The following is a 20,284-nucleotide window of genomic DNA, read 5'->3' on the forward strand; positions in this document are numbered from 1 at the left end:
TGAGGCATTAAAAGCCACAAAATGCAACGGGTCCATCAGACCCACAAACGCTGGCTGAGTAACAACAATATGAACATTAAACAAGGGTTAACTGTGTGAATTTGAGCGTGGAAGGGTTAAGACTGTATGTGCCCGATGATTAACCGGCAACCGGATCAGGGTGTAGTCTGCATTTTGACCAGACGTTAGCTACGGTAGGCCACAGTTCTTTGCCACCCTGAGCAGGGTAAGGATAAATAATAGGATAAATGGGGGTTGATGTGTCAAAACGACACCCGGTAGCAGCCACAATCAGGACTCCCAGTGTGTCTTCTTGCCGGGTAATTCCCAACTGCACTTGATTGCAACTTGTGTCTCCTTGAGGCTAGAGCTGATTTATTGTCAGTCCCTTTAAGCGCCAAGCGGGTCCACCCAGATGTTAGGCACATGTGCTCGAGAACATACATGCCTGCTCCTGATTTCTCCAATTCTTTGAGATTGAAGGGAATTGCGGGAGAAGGACGCGCCACTCATCTTGTCACGGCTGACAAAAGATCTGAAATTCCGGTTGTCTTTCCATTCTCGGGAATGAGATTGTAATGTACGAATAATAATGAGAACGGGATGGGTTGTGGTGACCTGTGGCCTCAACAACGGGATTTAGCTCAGAGTCATGAAGGATTTCTCGTCTTTTTGCTGCAGACTGTGGGGAGGGCTTCCACCCTCAGGTGTGCACAACAGGCTGGGCCAAAAGGTTTGAACTTGCGAATGGAAGACACCCAGAAGACCACCGGTGTTCATTCCCGCCCACATCCCCACTTCCCCACCACCCCCCAGGCCTAACTGTAAATAACAATGTCCTCAGTGACCCTTCCATGTTGAATAATGCATGTTGTGGTTTTCTTTCTTTGGCGCGCACTGCAAAAACTGAAATCTAAGTAAGATGAAATATCTCAAATAAGGCTGATATTTGCTTATTTTCTGTCTGATAAGATAATTCTTCTCACTAAGCAGATTTTATGTTAGAGTGTTTTACTTGTTTTAAGGGTTTTGCTCCTAAATGATGTCAGTAAGATATTACAGCTTGTTGCTGAGATTTGATGAGCTATATTGAGTAAAACATGCTTGAAACTAGAATATCAAGTGTTGCAAAGCTGTGTCATCAACACTCACGAGTATAAAACTACTTTTTTTAAAGTAATCATTTCTTATTTCAAGCATGAAAAAAGCAAATCATGACTTTGACACAATTGTGTCTCATAATTAAAACAGATGACAGCCAAATGGACTTTGCTGTTTTATTTTCAATGAAACAATAGAAAATACGTACTCATATAGTAGTACAGTTGGCACAGTACAGTAAACTGACAGTTAATATTTAAACATTTAACCTGTGACATTTCAAACTATTTTTAACAGAAATAGTTCATGCACGTTCAGATAAATTCTTCAAAATTACAATTAAAAAAAATGTTGGCCGGGGTTCCGGGCTGTATATATGCGCACTAATTGACTGAAAGAGCACGCACTTGGCGTGATGATGTCATGTTGTCGCTGGAAAAATGCATTTTTAGACCATATGATTTGCCTGACTCCGAGAGTAACAAGCGGTTGCCTTTAATTGACTGCATGGCTGCCAGCTAGTGATTTGAAAGTCTGCATTTATCCCACGTAAGAAGATGAGCAGCTGGGCGATGTCACGTACATCGCAGCTCTCATCCAAAGCCAGCGAAAAACAGTCAAAGTCGGCCGTTCTGTTCTTCAGCTGAAGCTCCAAGTTTCCAGTGATGGTCTCAACCCGCCTTGTTACAGTGCGTCGGGAGAGTGACACGTTCTCAAATGTGCCCCTCTTCTCCGAGCATTTCAGCACGACAGAGTCCAATAAGCACTTCTTAATAAACTCTCTGTCAGAAAACGCCTTACATTTTATGGTGATTTTGTGAGAAAGGACAAAACTTGTCCTGACGGCTGCATATCTGGGGGTGTGAAATTTGGCAAAAAGTCCTTTGCGTGCTCTTCATCAGACAGATTCCGGTATTTTTCCTCGTGCTTCGTCGCGCAGTGGCGATTCAAATTATATTCTTTAAACACAGCAACCTGTGCACCACAAATTAAGCACACGGGTTTACCTTTCATCTCTGTAAAGAAATACTTGGCAGTCCATATCTTGTTGAAAACACGGCATTCAGATAAATTCTTCAAAATTACAATTAAAAAAATTTTGGCCGGGGTTCCGGGCTGTATATATGCGCACTTATTGACTGAAAGAGCACGCACTTGGCGTGATGATGTCATGTTGTCGATGGAAAAATGCATTTTTAGACCATATGATTTGCCTGAGCGGCTAGGAGACCCCGAGAGTAACTAGCGCTTGCCTTGTTGAATTTCCATTAAGAACAATAAATTAGTTTTTAGTATAAGTAAATGTAATGCCGAGCGCATATCATTATGTCAAGATAATGGCACTAGCATTTACTTCATTTAAGAACATTTTTCAACATATTGAGAAAAAAGGTCTCTTTTTTTTTTTTTTTCTACCAAGAAAAATGCACTTGTTATTAGTGAGAATATACTTATTTTAAGGTATTTTTGGGTTCATTGAAGTTAGCTAATTTTACTTGTTTTGGAAAGTCTCGACAAGCCAAATTTTTCATTTTTGTATATATTTTTTTTCTCGTTTTTGAACACTGACTTTTTACAGTGCAATGTTAGCAATGTTCTTTGGGGGTTTTTTTATTCTTTTTTTTTGACCTGCGTTCTCCACCTCTTAGCACGAAGAAGGTCCCGCTAAGTCAGCAGCGTGAAAGACTTAAAAGGGCCGTCATCGCGGGCTTGGAATTCCAGTGTGAATCCACCGCCAGATGCATGCTGTATTTACACAGTTAATGGCACTAAATCCTTGTTATCTTCTCGAGCGCAGTCTTATTTTTAGCAGCTACACGCTTTTTATGTCTTCCAGATGCGCGCGCCGGCGAATAATTTGACATCGGCGCTGGTTCTTATTAAGCGTCTCAGACGGGAGTGACATCAGTCTTTTGGTTTTTTAGCTCGCAAGCGAAGCGCATTTCATTGAACCTTCAACTGTCTTCCGTTTAATTGATAAACAACTCTCTGGATTTAGGAACATTGTTTGTTTTCTCACTGTCGCTTTTTGTCAATGCATCTAAGTCGGGACATGACTACGGCACCGCAGTGGGAAAATGTCGTTCCAAGGACCTGAACTTCCTTTGCTTAGGCCAGCTATTTGCTCTTACAATAACAACCCCGTTCTATGATTACTACATGTTTACTCAGCTAACCCTTTTTTATCTCGGGCAACCCCCCCCCCCCCCCCCCCCCCACCCCCCAACCCCAGCTCTTTCTAACGATTGCGCTCCCATTCTCTGAAGCTTCTGGAAGCCATTTCTCAAGCGGCGTTGGCCAGCGGGCCGATTGAAGTGGGGTAGAAGCTTCATTCCGGGGTTTACAATGGCTCGCCCATCCGATCCCCTCTGCCCCTGAAAACATTACTTTCAGCGTGAGCTATTTGCCATGGTATTGTGCGCCACACTGGGTCATTCTGCATTGTTCCCTTGTAGGTCACAAGTTTCACCGACCACATGGGGTGCGTTATTTATGGGGGCGGCCAAAACCTGCATGCCGACTCTCCGTGGCGAGCCGTAAAACATACATGGAGCATATCGTAAAGAAAGGCTAGTGTAAGTCTTTCCAGGTTGGCCCCCGCTGGAAGTCGTGTACTCTGTCTAGGTCAGGGGTCGGAAACCCAAGGTCTTGAAAGAGCCATAGTGGACCAAAAATACAAGAATCTGTCCGGAGCCGCAACAAATTAAAATCCTTATATAAGTCTTATAATGAAGGCAACACATGATGTAAGTGTCTATATTAGCCTGACGCAAATCTTCGTTGACGGAAATGTTATATTTAAATTTGTATTCTGCACATTTTTGAAGCATTGGAAATCATTAGTAAAACGGAGGCTTCTCACAGGATGAGATAACTTCTGGAAATGACTGGCTCAGAATGGCCAAAGGTATAGATGTGCGTGTCCGAGTTTAAAGGAAACGGCGGGCTGTCTTCTTCTAATGGATTTATTACAATCTTTGCAAGCTGGGTAACGTTTGCTGTGGTCTGGAACAACATGGCACACAAACAACTATGAGAAATGCAGACAATATTACATACAGATAATGTGTCATGAAACATGCAAATATAAATTAAATACACAGAGGACATAAGTAAAGGAAATTAAATATACCTACAATCGAGGCATAATGACGCAATATGTACATCCAGCCAGCCTAAATAGCATGTTAGCATCGATTAGCTTGCAGTCATGGATTGACCAAATATGCCTGATAAGCACTCCAGCATATCATTAAAATCAACAAAGCTCACCTTGTTGTGCATTCACGCACAGCATAAAAAGTTTGGTGGACAAAACGAGACAAAGAAGGAGTGGCATAAAAACACGTCTTTCTGTGGCAGCGTCGGAGAAAGTTGTACATGTAAACAAACTGCAATGAGTTCAAGGATCGCTGAAATGAGTAGGACAAAACGGTGCTTGCCAAATACTCTCATCAGTGAAGCATGTTTCATATAAACTGTGGCATTTCTAACAACTAGAAAGGTTTGTGTCATGTTTGTTCTCCTATAGAAAATATATTAAAACCTCTTAAGGCCCAAGCTGTTTGTTTACATGCTTTTTTTATTTCTCTTTGCTATTTGGGCTTATTGGACCCTAATTAGAATACAAACTAAGAATCATCTTTTGATATGATGTACTTAGTCCATAAGTACACAAATGTGTACTTCATGTTTAGTGACATGCTAATTCTTATTTTTAAACTTGTTTTTTTCCAAATTCCATTGTATGTTATACTCTTCTGTCACCACCAGATGGCAGTATAAGTGTCCACATAAGCGGCCATAAGACCCCAATTCAGTAGTGTACACAATTTTGGAAATAAGAGCTAAAAAGGTGGTGTCCACGCATGTGGCCACTAAGCCTTTAGAGCGGGGGTCAGCAACCCGCGGCTCTAGAGCCACATGCGGCTCTTGAGCGGCGCCCTGGTGGCTCCATGGGGCTTTTTCAAAAATGTATGGAAATGGAATAAAAAAAATGGGGTGAAAAATATATTTTGTGTTGTAATATGGTTTATGTAGGAGGACAAACACGACAAAAAAGCATCCAAATTGTTAGAAAGCCCACTGTTGAATTTGTTTGTGTTTATGCTTTACTGATGAGAGTAATAGGCGAGCGCCGCTTTGTCGTACTAATTTCAGCGGCCCTTGAACTCACCGTTGTGTGGACCGTGACTCAACAGTTTGTTTACATGTACAACTTTCTCCGACGCTGCCACAGAAAGACTTGTTTTATGCCAATCCTCCTTTGTTTCATTTTGTCCACCCAACGTTGTATACTGTGCGTGAATGCACAAAGGTGAGCTTATTTAAGTGTTGTAATGTTTTGCGGCTCCAGACAGATTACTTTTTTGTATTTTTGGTCCAATATGGCTCTTTCAACATTTTGGGTTGCCGACCCATGTTTTAGAGGCTAACACAAAAAATATATATTTTTAGTCATCTTTTTCCATTTTCACACATCTCTGAAAGCCACTAGGGGGGGTGCTAAAGAGCCGCGGGTTGCTGACCCCCGGTCTAGGTAGAGGGTCTTATTAACCCACTAATTTCAACCCCCATAAAAACCCAAACCTCCAACATGTTTGAGATTCAGAAATAAAATGACAGGAGTTAAATCACCTGAGATTGTGATGATTTGATACATGGACCACAACTGACCACGCCAGCTGTAGTACCAGATGGATGTCGGGCCGCAGCTCGATTGCCCGCCGGTCACCACAATTGTCCATCAGTGACGGCCGCAGCCGCAGACAAAGACAACCATTGACCACTGACTCCAAACAATCAGGCCCTAAGCGTCATCCGGTCCCCGCACTCCGCACCCCCCCCCCCCCCATTCAAAGTGTTCACCTGGGGCCCAGTCCGCCTCATAAAATCCCAATCACTGCTCTGATGTCTGGCCAGTGCGAGCGATAGCACGCCAGGAAATCATCGAGCGCCACGAGCACATCACCATAAAGATGAGTTATGGCGCCATAAGAGGCCCACAGTTCACGGTGTGTCCTTTGAACGAGATTCCATGAAGGGCGGCGCATACCAAATGTTACTTTATGTAGATTACATTGATTGTTTTCATGGATCTTTGTCATCAGCATTGCTGTCGAGACTCAGAGAAGGGTATGATTTAAAAAACCCTGTTTCTTCCTACTTCTTTTCTGTGGAACAGTAAACACGCTGTACTGTGGTGCCCTCATTACCCTACAGCAAACATTGCGCCTGACAAACCAGTACGCCCAAATAAAGAATTCCTCGAGTTGGTGACTCAGTCTTTTTGTATGTAGTAGGTTTGCACGGTATACCGGTATTAGTATAGTACCGTGATACTAATTAATCATATAGGGTACTACGCCGCCTCTGAAAAGTATCGGTCTACCACATCCACTGTAATGATACCAAGTACAGGAGCGTATCTAGTCAATACTACTATGATTTCATCGATATTTTTTGGCGTCACAACATCTTCTTTCATTTTTTTTTAAGTGTATATTATGTTTATAAACTCAGGAAATATGTCCCTGGACACATGAGGACTTTGAATATGACCAATGTATGATCCTGTAACTACTTGGTATCGGATTGACACCCAAATGTGTGGTATTATCCAAAACTAATGTAAAGTATCAAACAACGGAAGAATAAGTGATTATTACATTTTAACAGAAGTGTGTCATGACGGGGAGGTTTTCGCAGCTTACTGCGAGGATTGTTCTCCCGGGATGCAATCGGACTATACTGGACAAGGTTTGAAGGTAGGAACATTATTTCATTATTCAAACTCAAAGTACTACAAAAAGCGCTCAAGGCGAAGGCACAGCTTAACGCGGGAAACGAAAGCTAAGACTTAGCATAAACTATGGACATGAAACATGAAACTAAAAACATGAAAAAAACTCACTAAACTGTGGCTTGAAACAAATAGCAAGAACTATGGACATGAAACAAAAAAGACTTACTGGACACGGCATGAATCGAACAGCATGAAGTTAAAAGTTAAAGTACCCATGATTGTCACACACACACTAGGTGTGGAGAAATTATTCTCTGCATTTGACCCATCACCCTTTAACAACCCCTGGTAGGTGAGGGGAGCAGTGGGCAGCAGCTGTGGCCGCGCCCGGGAATCATTTTTGGTGATGTAACCCCCAATTCCAACCCTTGATGCTGAGTGCCAAGCAGGGAGGTAATGGCTCCCATTTTTATAGTCTTTGGTATGACTCGGCCGGGGCTTGAACTCACGACCTACCGATCTCAGGGCGGACACTCGAACCACTAGACCACTGAGCTGGCAAGAAAAGTCAAAACAGAGCAATGTCGCCAGGACGACTAACTGGCAAAGCAGGCTTAAATAATAGTCCCTGATTAGAGCGGGTGCGTGATCCGAACACATGAGACAGGTGAAACTAATCAGTCGTCATGGAAACTAAAACAAACAAGGGAGCGCAAACAGGAACTATGGAGTCTTAGACAGAAAATAACAAAAAACACGATCCAGACCACAGATCATGACAAAGTGTAGATAGAACATGTTAAAAGAGAAAGTAACAGTAAATGAACAATTCATTTTTCTACCACTTGTCCTTAATAATGTTGACAAAATAATAGGTGTATAAATGACACAATATGTTACTGCATATGTCGGCAGACTAAGTAGGAGACTTTGTTTGTTTACTTACTACTAAAAGACAAGTTGTCTAGTATGTTCACTATTTTATTTTAGGACAGAATTGCAATAATAAACATATGTTTCATGTACCGTAAGATTTTTTGTTAAAATAAAGCCAATAATGCCATTTTTTGTGGTCCCCTTTAAGTAAAAAAGTACCGAAAAAGTATCAAAATAATGTTGGTACCGGTACCAAAGTATTGGTATGGGGACAACACTAGTATGGAGCCAAATAAAAGTTGGCTGTAACCTCCCCTCTCAATCTGTCCCGAACTAGAGTGTTCAATAAAAGGTAAAAGCAATGTTAAATGTCAATTTATTAATTTCATTCATTATTGTTATGTATTTGCCATTTTTTCTGCATGTAAAAATCGAATTATTGTCAATATAATGTGTTTAATTGGATTTGAATGATTTCCTTTTGGAAAACTGCTTCCGTTACTTCAATATAGTGTTGTCCCGATATCAATATTTTGGTACCAGTACCAAAATTATTTCGGTACTTTTCGGTACTTTGATACTTTTCAAAATAAAGGGGACCACAAAAAATTGCAATATTGGCTTTATTTTAACAAAACATCTTAGGGTCCTTTAAACATATGTTTCTTTTTTTTTCTTTTTTTTTCTTTTTTTTTCTTTTTTTTTTTCTTTTTTTTTTTCTTTTCTTTTTTTTTTTTTTATTTTTTTTTTTTTTATAAACATATGTTTCTTTTTGCAATATAGTCCAAAAACTACGGTATCCCTATTTTTCCCAAAAATGATATTGAATGTAATGCTTATGAACAAAGTACTCCATCAAGCAGCGCATCATGAACTGTCCTCAATTTACTGCTTCCTGTTCAAGGTAATATGACAACAGCAGTTATTTTAAGTGCTTTTAAAGTCCAACATGACGTTGGTGTACAAACACCTTTAAAAAAAAAAAATGAGGTACAGTAAGTTTGATTTCTTACCTGCAGCAAGATGGTGAAGTAGGATATTAACGCCATGACTGACAGGTTAGCCCCTCAACACCTTGTTGATCACGAGCCTTCAGCTTATGTTGCCTATGAAAGCACTTTAGTGAGAAATGAAGGGAGCGGCTCCTGCTATTAAAACCGGTGCTTTAAAACACGCCGGACAGGATTTAAAACCATTTTCTCTCACTGAGTGTGCAACACGGGCCAACTCTGCGCAGGCTCGAACACGAACACATCATGACACACTGCAAAAAGTCAGTGTTCAAAAACAAGGGGAAAAAAATACAAAAATGAGGGGTATTTTATTTGAACTAAGCAAAATTATCTGCCAATAGAACAAGAACATTTGGCTTGTCAAGACTTTCCAAAACAAGTAAAATTAGCTAACTTCAATGAACCCAAAAATAGCTTCAAATAAGTATATTCTCACTAATAACAAGTGCACTTTTCTTGGTAAAAAAAAATGAGACCTTTTGGCTCAATATGTTGGAAAATATTCTTAAATGAAGTAACTGCTAGTGCCATTATCTTGACATAATGATATGCGCTCGGCATTACATTTCTTGAAACCAGCAAACTTATACTAAAAACTAATTTATTGTTCTTAATGGAAAGGCAACAAGGCAAGCGCTTGTTACTCTCGGGGTCTCCTAGCCGCTCAGGCAAATCATATGGTCTAAAAATGCATTTTTCCATGGATAACATGACATCATCGCGCCAAGTGCGTGCTCTTTCAGTCAATAAGTGCGCATATATACAGCCCGGCCCCCGGACAAATTTTTTTTAATTTTAATTTTGAAGAATTTATCTGAATGTGCATGAACTATTTCTGTTCAAAATTGTTAGAAATGTCACATGTTAAATGTTTAAATATTAACTGTCAGTTTGCTGTACTGTGCCAACTGTAATACTATATGAGTACGTGTTTTCTATTGTTTCATTGAAAATAAAACAGCAAAGTCCATTTGGCTGTCATCTGTTTTAATTATGAGACACAATTGTGTCAACGTCATGATTTTTTTTCATGCTTGAAATAAGAAATTATTACTATAAAAAAATAGTTGTATACTTGTGTATAGAGATAAATGCTTTAGAATGTAATATCGGAAATTATCGGTATCGTTTTTTTTAATTGTCAGTCGTTTTTTTTTTTGGTTTGTTTTTTTGTTTTTTATTAAATCAACATAAAAAACACAAGATACACTTACAATTAGTGCACCAACCCAAAAAAAACCTCCCTCCCCCATTCACACTCATTCACACAAAAGGGTTGTTTCTTTCTGTTATTAATATTCTGCTTCCTACATTATATATCAATATATATCAATACAGTCTGCAAGGGATACAGTCCGTAAGCACACATGATTGTGCGTGCTGCTGCTCCACTAATAGTACTAACCTTTAACAGTTAATTTGACAAATTTTCATTAATTACTAGTTTCTATGAAACTGTTTTTATATTGTTTTACTTTATTTTGTATTGAAGACATTTTTATTTATTTATTCATCTTATTTTATTTTTTTATTTTATTTTAAAAAGGACCTTATCTTCACCATACCTGGTTGTCCAAATTAGGCATAATAATGTGTTAATTCCACGACTGTATATATCGGTATCGGTTGATATCGGTATCGGTAATTAATAGGGATGTCCGATAATGGCTTTTTGCCGATATCCGATATTCCGATATTGTCCAACTCTTTAATTACAGATACCGATATCAACCGATGCCGATATCAACCGATATATGCAGTCGTGGAATTAACACATTATTATGCCTAATTTGGACAACCAGGTATGGTGAAGATAAGGTACTTTTTTTTAAAAATAATAAAATAAGATAACTGAATTAAAAACATTTTCTTGAATAAAAAAGAAAGTAAAACAATATAAAAACAGTTACATAGAAACTAGTAATGAATGAAAATGAGTAAAATTAACTGTTAAAGGTTAGTACTATTAGTGGACCAGCAGCACGCACAATCATGTGTGCTTACGGACTGTATCCCTTGCAGACTGTATTGATATATATTGATATATAATGTAGGAACCAGAATATTGATAACAGAAAGAAATGGGGGGAGGGAGGTTTTTTGGGTTGGTGCACTAATTGTAAGTGTATCTTGTGTTTTTTATGTTGATTTAATAAAAATAAAAAATAAAAAATAAATTTAAAAAAACGATACAGATATTTAAAAAAACGATACCGATAATTTCCGATATTACATTTTAACGCATTTATCGGCCGATATCGGACATCCCTAATATCAATATATATCAATACAGTCTGCAAGGAATACAGTCCGTAAGCACACATGATTGTGCGTGCTGCTGCTCCACTAATAGTACTAACCTTTAACAGTTAATTTGACTCATTTTGATTAATTACTAGTTTCTATGTAACTGTTTTTATATTGTTTTACTTTCTTTGGTATTCAAGACATTTTTTTAAATTTTTTCATCTTATTTAATTGTTTTATTTTATTTTAAAAAGTACCTTATCTTCACCATACCTGGTTGTCCAAATTAGGCATAATAATGTGTTAATTCCACGACTGTATATATCGGTATCGGTTGATATCGGTATCGGTAATTAATAGGGATGTCCGATAATGGCTTTTTGCCGATATCCGATATTCCGATATTGTCCAAGTCTTTAATTACCGATACCGATATCAACCGATACCGATATCAACCGATACATGCAGTCGTGGAATTAACACATTATTGTGCCTAATTTGGACAACCAGGTATGGTGAAGATAAGGTACTTTTTTAAAAATAATAATAAAATAAGATAACTAAATTAAAAACATTTTCTTGAATAAAAAAGAAAGTAAAACAATATAAAAACAGTTACATAGAAACTAGTAATTAATGAAAATGAGTAAAATTAACTGTTAAAGGTTAGTACTATTAGTGGAGCAGCAGCACGCACAATCATGTGTGCTTACGGACTGTATCCCTTGCAGACTGTATTGATATATATTGATATATAATGTAGGAAGCAGAATATTAATAACAGAACGAAATGGGGGGAGGGAGGTTTTTTGGGTTGGTGCACTAATTGTAAGTGTATCTTGTGTTTTTTATGTTGATTTAATAAAAATAAAAAGTTAAAAAATTTTATTAAAAAAACGATACAGATATTTAAAAAAACGATACCGATAATTTCCAATATTACATTTTAACGCATTTATCGGCCGAAAATCTCGGCAGGCCGATATTATCGGACATCCCTAATATCAATATATATCAATACAGTCTGCAAGGGATACAGTCAGTAAGCACACATGATTGTGCGTGCTGCTGCTCCACTAATAGTACTAACCTTTAACACTTCATTTGACTCATTTTCATTCATTACTAGTTTCTATGTAACTGTTTTTATATTGTTTTACTTTATTTTGTATTCAAGACATTTTTTTTTATTTATTCATCTTATTTTATTTTTTTATTTTATTTTAAAAAGTACCTTATCTTCACCATACCTGGTTGTCCAAATTAGGCATAATAATGTGTTAATTCCACGACTGTATATATCGGTTGATATCGGTATCGGTAATTAATAGGGATGTCCGATAATGGTTTTTTGCCGATATCCGATATTCCGATATTGTCCAACTCTTTAATTACCGATACCGATATCAACCGATACCGATATCAAACGATATATGCAGTCATGGAATTAACACATTATTATGCCTAATTTGGACAACCAGGTATGGTGAAGATAAGGTCCTTTTTAAAATAAAATAAAAAAATAAGATAAATAAATTAAAAACATTTTCTTGAATAAAAAAGAAAGTACAACAATATAAAAACAGTTACATAGCAACTAGTAATTAATGAAAATGAGTAAAATTAACTGTTAAAGGTTAGTACTATTAGTGGAGCAGCAGCACGCACAATCATGTGTGCTTACGGACTGTATCCCTTGCAGACTGTATTGATATATATTGATATATAATGTAGGAACCAGAATATTGATAACAGAAAGAAATGGGGGGAGGGAGGTTTTTTGGGTTGGTGCACTAATTGTAAGTGTATCTTGTGTTTTTTATGTTGATTTAATAAAAATAAAAAATAAAAATAAAAATTTTAAAAAACGATACAGATATTAAAAAAAACGATACCGATAATTTCCGATATTACATTTTAACGCATTTATCGGCCGATATCGGACATCCCTAATATCAATATATATCAATACAGTCTGCAAGGAATACAGTCCGTAAGCACACATGATTGTGCGTGCTGCTGCTCCACTAATAGTACTAACCTTTAACACTTAATTTGACTCATTTTGAATTAATTACTAGTTTCTATGTAACTGTTTTTATATTGTTTTACTTTCTTTTGTATTCAAGACATTTTTTTTTAATTTTTTCATCTTATTTTCTTTTTTTATTTTATTTTAAAAAGGACCTTATCTTCACCATACCTGGTTGTCCAAATTAGGCATAATAATGTGTTAATTACACGACTGTATATATCGGTATCGGTTGATATCGGTATCTGTAATTAATAGGGATGTCCTCCTGAAAGACGGACCCTCGTGCAACAGGCGGACGCACACAGGAGCGCATTGTGCGGCGGGGCCCTTTGAGGCTGTCTGTCATCAATGAATAAAGTACACTCGGGGGGGGTCGCTTGGTCCAGGCCGCTGCAGGGGACAGCTGGAGGGGACACACGTGCACATACAGTGCAAACACAGATGATGCCGCACACCCTGGGGGACACTCGTGTGCAGTCTGTGTTATGAATATTTGTTGTTGCAATGGCACCACTGTACATGCACTCCTGCAGATTTTATTTTGAGACTAAAAGCCGGCAAACAGTTGCAACAAAGCAATGACCTCAATTTGGAAGTGTCTGCATGTACGTGTGTGTGTGTGTGTGTGTGTGTGTGTGTGTGTGTGTGTGTGTGTGTGTGTGTGTGTGTGTGTGTGTGTGTGTGTGTGTGTGTGTGTGCGTGCGTGTGTGTGTGTGTGTGTGTGTGCGTGTGTGTGTGTGTGCGTGTGTGTGTGTGTGTGTGTGTGTGTGTGTGTGTGTGTGTGTGTGTGTGTGTGTGTGTGTGTGTGTGTGTGTGTGTGTGTGTGTGTGTGTGTGTGTGTGTGTGTGTGTGTGTGCTGGTTGGAGCAGTAATCTATGCAAAGCTCTACAGCAGAAACTCAGTATGTTTAAAGCCAATAAGGCACTATCAAAACCAGGGCAGAGTTAATTAATCATCTCGGGATTCTTTTCACAGCCCTCCCATGACTGTCCCAAGGGCATGTGTGTGTGTGTGTGTGTGTGTGTGTGTGTGTGTGTGTGTGTGTGTGTGTGTGTGTGTGTGTGTGTGTGTGTGTGCGTGCAGGGAAGCAGCAGGGTGGTGCAGCTTGCAGCTGGGGGGTATTTGCATAAAGTTATATGAGGCAGCAAATTGCAGTATAATCCTCCAGATACGAAAGAGTTGCAGCGAGAGAGAAAGGAGCGCCATTATATGCTGTGCAGTGCCTTGTCACGCATTCAGACAAAGTGTGGACTTTAAAGGCCTACTGAAAGCCACTACTACCGATCACGCAGTCTGATAGTTTATATATCAATGATGAAATCTTAGCATTATAACACTTGCCAATACGGCCGGGTTAACTTATAAAGTGACATTTTAAATTTGCCGCTAAACTTCCGGTTCGAAACGCCTCTGAGGATGACGTATGCGCGTGACGTAGCCCGGGGAACACGAGTATGCCTTCCACATTGAAGCCAATACGAAAAAGCTCTGTTTTCATTTCATAATTCCACAGTATTCTGGACATCTGTGTTCATGAATCTGTTTCAATCATGTTCATTGCATTATGGAGAAGGAAGCTGAGCAAGCAAAGAAGAAAGTTGTCGGTGCGAAATGGACGTATTTTTCGAACGTAGTCAGCAACAACAGTACACAGCCGGCGCTTCTTTGTTTACATTCCCGAAAGATGCAGTCAAGATGGAAGAACTCGGATAACAGAGACTCTAACCAGGAGGACTTTTGACTTCGATACACAGACGCCTGTAGAGAACTGGGACAACACAGACTCTTACCAGGATTACTTTGATTTGGATGACAAAGACGCAGACGTGCTTCTGTGAGTATGCAGCTTTGGCTTCTAAACATTTGATCGCTTGACCGTATGTGCGCAACTTTTTTTTGCGTATGTACGTAACTTTTTTAAAATATATAAGCTTTATGAACCTTGGGTTAGGTGAACGGTCTTTTGGGCTGAGTGATTGTGTGTGTTGATCAGGTGTTTGAATTGTATTGGCGTGTTCTATGGAGCTAGGAGCTAGCATAGGAGCTAGGAGTTAGCATAACAAAGACGTAGGTGTTTTTATGCAGGATTAATTTGTGTCATATTAAATATAAGCCTGGTTGTGTTGTGGCTAATAGAGTAAATATATGTCTTGTGTTTATTTACTGTTTTAGTCATTCCCAGCTGAATATCAGGTACCGTGAGTATGCAGCCTTGGCTGCTAAACATTTGATAGCTTGACCGTACGTGCGCGTCACGTACGTAACTTTTTAAAAATATATAAGCTTTATGAACCTTGGGTTAGGTGAACGGTCTTTTGGGCTGAGTGATTGTGTGTGTTGATCAGGTGTTTGAATTGTATTGGCGTGTTCTATGGAGCTAGGAGCTAGCATAGGAGCTAGGAGCTAGCATAACAAACACGTAGGTGTTTTTACGCAGGATTAATTTGTGGCATATTAAATATAAGCCTGGTTGTGTTGTGGCTAATAGAGTATATATATGTCTTGTGTTTATTTACTGTTGTAGTCATTCCCAGCTGAATATCAGGTCACCCCCGGCTCTCACAGCATCTTCCCTATCTGAATAGCTTCAACTCCCCACTAGTCCTTCACTTGCACTTTACTCATCCACAAATCTTTCATCCTCGCTCAAATTAATGGGGAAATTGTCGCTTTCTCGGTCCGAATCTCTCTCACTTCATGCGGCCATCATTGTAAACAATAGGGAACTTTGCGTATATGTTCAACTGACTACGTCACGCTACTTCCGGTAGGGGCAAGCCTTTTTTTTATCAGATACCAAAAGTTGCAATCTTTAGCGTCGTTGTTCTATACTAAATCCTTTCAGCAAAAATATGGCAATATCGCAAAATGATCAAGTATGACACATAGAATAGATCTGCTATCCCCGTTTAAATAAAAAAAAATCATTTCAATAGGCCTTTAACCCTTGTGTAATGTTCATATTGTTGTTACTCAGCCAGCGTTTGTGGGTCTGACGGACCCCTTGCATTTTGTGGCTTTTAAAGGCCTACTGAAATGACTTTTTTTTTTTTTCATTTAAACGGGGGATAGCAGATCCATTCTATGTGTCATACTTGATCATTTCGCGATATTGCCATATTTAATAGAGAACATCGACGATAAAGTTCGCAACTTTTGGTCGCTGATTTAAAAAAAGCCTTGCCTGTACCGGAAGTAGCGTGACGTCGCAGGTTGAAAGGCTCCTCACATTTCCCCAGTGTTTACACCAGCAGCGAGAGAGATTCGGACCGAGAAAGCGACGATTACCCCATTAATTTGAGCCGGGATGAAAGATTCGTGGATGAGGAACGTGAGAGTGAAGGACTAGAGTGCAGTGCAGGACGTATCTTTTTTCGCTCTGACCGTAACTTAGGTACAAGCTGGTTCATTGGATTCCACACTTTCTCCTTTTTCTATCGTGGATCACGGATTTGTATTTTAAACCACCTCGGATACTATATCCTCTTGAAAATGAGAGTCGAGAACGCGAAATGGACATTCACAGTGACTTTTATCTCCCACGACAATACATCGGCGAAGCTCTTTAGCTACGGAGCTAACGTGATAGCATCGGGCTTAAATGCAGATAGAAACAAAAGAAATAAACCCCTGACTGGAAGGATAGATAGAAGATCAACAATACTATTAAACCATGGACATGTAACTACACGGTTAATGCTTTCCAGCCTGGCGAAACTATCCACCTACGCCAGCCAGCCCTCATCTGCTCATCAACACCCGTGCTCACCTGCGTTCCAGCGATCGACGGAGCGACGAAGGACTTCACCCGATCATTGATGCGGTTGGCAGCCCTGAGACGGAAGAAGTCAAGGTGATGTCAGCGGCTAGCGCGTTTGTTATCCATCTCAAAGTCCTCCTGGTTGTGTTGCTGTAGTCCGCCGCTAATACACCGATCCCACCTACAACTTTCTTCAATGCAGTCTTCATTGTTTATTAAACAAATTGCAAAAGATTCACCAACACAGATGTCCAGAATACTGTGGAATTTTGCGATGAAAACAGACGCTGTTAATATTGGATTCAATTGGGTCCAAATACTTCCGTTTCAACGATTGACGTCACGCGCATACGTCGTCATACATAGACGTTTTCAAGCGGAAGTTGCGCGGGAAATGTAAAATGTCACTTTATAAGTTAACCCGGCCGTATTGGCATGTGTTGCAATGTTAAGATTTCATCATTGATATATAAACTATCAGACTGCGTGGTCGCTAGTAGTGGCTTTCAGTAGGCCTTTAATGCCTCACAATCAAACACTTTCATGTTAAAATACTGAACAGATGTTTATTGGGATAAGGTAAACATCTGTTCAGTATTTTAACATAAAAGTGTTTGATTGTGAGGCATTAAAAGACACAAAATGCAACGGGTCCATCAGACCCACAAACACTGGCTGAGTAACAACAATATGAACGTTGCACGGAAAATTTCTCTGCCAGTCTCCGCATCCCACAGGGATTCTTCTTTTGTGTTTCTGCACCTGCGGTTCCCACACAAGGTTGCAACATTGTTTGTCAACACTGTCTGCTCTCATTTTCTCGCACATTTGACCCTCTGATGTTCTGTGTACCTACACTCTGTCCTCCTCCTGTCTAGGCCTGCTGTGTGTGTGTGTGTGTGTGTGTGTGTGTGTGTGTGAGTGTGTGTGTTTGTGTGTGTGTGTGTGTGTGTGTGTGTGTGTGTGTGTGTGTGTGTGTGTGTGTGTGTGTGTGTGTGTGTGTGTGTGTGTGTGTGTCCATGTGTGTGTGTGTGTGTGTGTGTGTGTGTGTGTGTGTGTGTGTGTGTGTGTGTGTGTGTGTGTGTGTGTGTGTGTGTGTGTGTGCGTGTGGTACACAGAACATCAATTTCCACACTTCTATTAGCCCTGGGTCCAGTGGACCCGGACATCTTATATGTAATAGAAATGTTTAGGGGGGGTGTATGGTGTGTGCTCATTAAATATGTATTCTGATGTATAGGGATGTCCTAAATAAATGCGTTAAAATGTAATATCGGAAATTATCGGTATCGTTTTTTTTATTATCTGTATCGTTTTTTTTATTTTTATTTTTTTATTTTTTATTAAATCAACATAAAAAACACAAGATACACTTACAATTAGTGCACCAACCCAAAAAACCTCCCTCCCCCCATTTCTTTCTGTTATCAATATTCTGGTTCCTACATTATATATCAATCAATCAATCAATCAATGTTTATTTATATAGCCCTAAATCACAAGTGTCTCAAAGGGCTGTACAAGCCACAACGACATCCTCGGTGTCGAGTGGGTCTGACATAATATTGTGAAAGTCCAACACATCAGCGAAAGTCCAGTCCATGGTGGAGCCAGCGGGAACCATCCCGAGCGGAGACGGGTCAGCAGCGTAGAGATGTCCCCATCTGATGGACAGGCTAGCGGTCCACCCCGGAGCAGAGTAGAAAAGAAAAGAAAAGAAACGGCAGATCAACTGGTCTAAAAAGGGAGTCTATTTAAAGGCTAGAGTATACAAATGAGTTTTAAGATGAGACTTAAATGCTTCTACTGAGGTAGCATCTCTAACTTTTACCGGGAGGGCATTCCAGAGTATTGGAGCCCGAATAGAAAACGCTCTATAGCCCGCAGACTTTTTTTTGGCTCTGGGAATCACTAATAAGCCGGAGTTCTTTGAACGCAGATTTCTTGCCGGGACATATGGTACAATACAATCGGCGAGATAGGCTGGAGCTAAACCGTGTAGTATTTTATACGTAAGTAGTAAAACCTTAAAGTCGCATCTTAGGTGCACAGGAAGCCAGTGCAAGTGAGCCAGTATAGGCGTAATATGATCAAACTTTCTTGTTTTTGTCAAAAGCCTTGCAGCCGCATTTTGTACCAACTGTAATCTTTTAATGCTAGACATAGGGAGGCCCGAAAATAATATGTTACAGTAATCGAGACGAGATGTAACGAACGCATGAATAATGATCTCAGCATCGCTTGTGGACAAAATGGAACGAATTTTAGCGATATTACGGAGATGAAAGAAGGCCGTTTTAGTAACACTTTTAATGTGTGACTCAAACGAGAGAGTTGGGTGGAAGATAATACCCAGATTCTTTACCGAGTCGCCTTGTTTAATTGTTTGGTTGTCAAATGTTAAGGTGGTATTATTAAATAGATGTCGGTGTTGAGCAGGACCGATAATCAGCATTTCCGTTTTCTTAGCGTTTAGTTGCAAAAAGTTAGCGGACATCCATTGTTTAATTTCATTAAGACACGCCTCCAGCTGACTACAGTCCGGCGTGTTGGTCAGCTTTAGGGGCATGTAGAGTTGAGTGTCATCAGCATAACAGTGAAAGCTAACACCGTATTTGCGTATGATGTCACCCAGCGGTAGCATGTAAATACTAAAGAGTGCAGGGCCAAGAACCGAACCCTGGGGAACTCCGCACGTTACCTTAACATAGTCCGAGGTCACATTGTTATGGGAGACACACTGCATCCTGTCAGTAAGATAAGAGTTAAACCAAGACAAGGCTAAGTCTGACATACCAATACGTGTTTTGATACGCTCTAATAAAATATTATGATCAACAGTATCAAAAGCGGCGCTAAGATCAAGAAGCAGCAACATAGATGACGCATCAGAATCCATCGTTAGCAATAGATCATTAGTCATTTTTGCGAGGGCTGTCTCCGTAGAGTGATTTGCCCTGAAACCGGATTGAAAAGGTTCACAGAGATTGTTAGTCACTAAGTGTTCATTTAGCTGCTGTGCGACAATTTTTTCGAGAATTTTCGAGATAAACGGTAGGTGGGACACCGGCCGGTAGTTCACCATGAGGTCAGGATCGAGGCTAGGTCTTTTGAGTAGAGGATGAATAACCGCTTTTTTGAATGCTAGAGGAACAGTACCAGAGGAAAGTGATAAGTTTATAATATTTAACACTGATGGACCTAATAAAACAAAAAGCTCCTTGATAAGTTTCCCAGGAATTGGGTCAAGTAGACATGTTGTTTGTTTTGTCCCATTTACACATTTTAACAATTCCTCCAATGTTATTTCATCAAAGAGAGAGAAACTATATCAATATATATCAATACAGTCTGCAAGGGATACAGTCCGTAAGCACACATGATTGTGCGTGCTGCTGCTCCACTAATAGTACTAACCTTTAACGGTTAATTTTACTCATTTTCATTAATTACTAGTTTCTATGTAACTGTTTTTATGTTGTTTTACTTTCTTTTTTATTCAAGAA

General features: G+C 39.5%; 1 protein-coding gene across 6 annotated transcripts in view; it reads right to left on the bottom strand.

Moving 5' to 3' along the window:
* Positions 1 to 20,284, bottom strand: part of LOC133660024 (nck-associated protein 5-like) — a 254,191-nt gene that overhangs the window by 226,669 nt on the left and 7,238 nt on the right. The window contains exon 1 of one of the 6 annotated variants that reach the window (XM_062063073.1): positions 8,737 to 8,782. The exons of the other annotated variants lie outside the window; for them this stretch is intronic. Within the exon in view, the coding sequence (XP_061919057.1) occupies positions 8,737 to 8,772 (36 nt within the window). The 5' untranslated portion in view covers positions 8,773 to 8,782. Of the gene's footprint in view, positions 1 to 8,736; positions 8,783 to 20,284 lie in introns of those variants that run through there. 6 annotated transcript variants of the gene reach the window in all.

This window comes from Entelurus aequoreus, linkage group LG01 (assembly GCF_033978785.1).
Source record: "Entelurus aequoreus isolate RoL-2023_Sb linkage group LG01, RoL_Eaeq_v1.1, whole genome shotgun sequence".
Lineage (NCBI taxonomy): Eukaryota > Metazoa > Chordata > Actinopteri > Syngnathiformes > Syngnathidae > Entelurus > Entelurus aequoreus.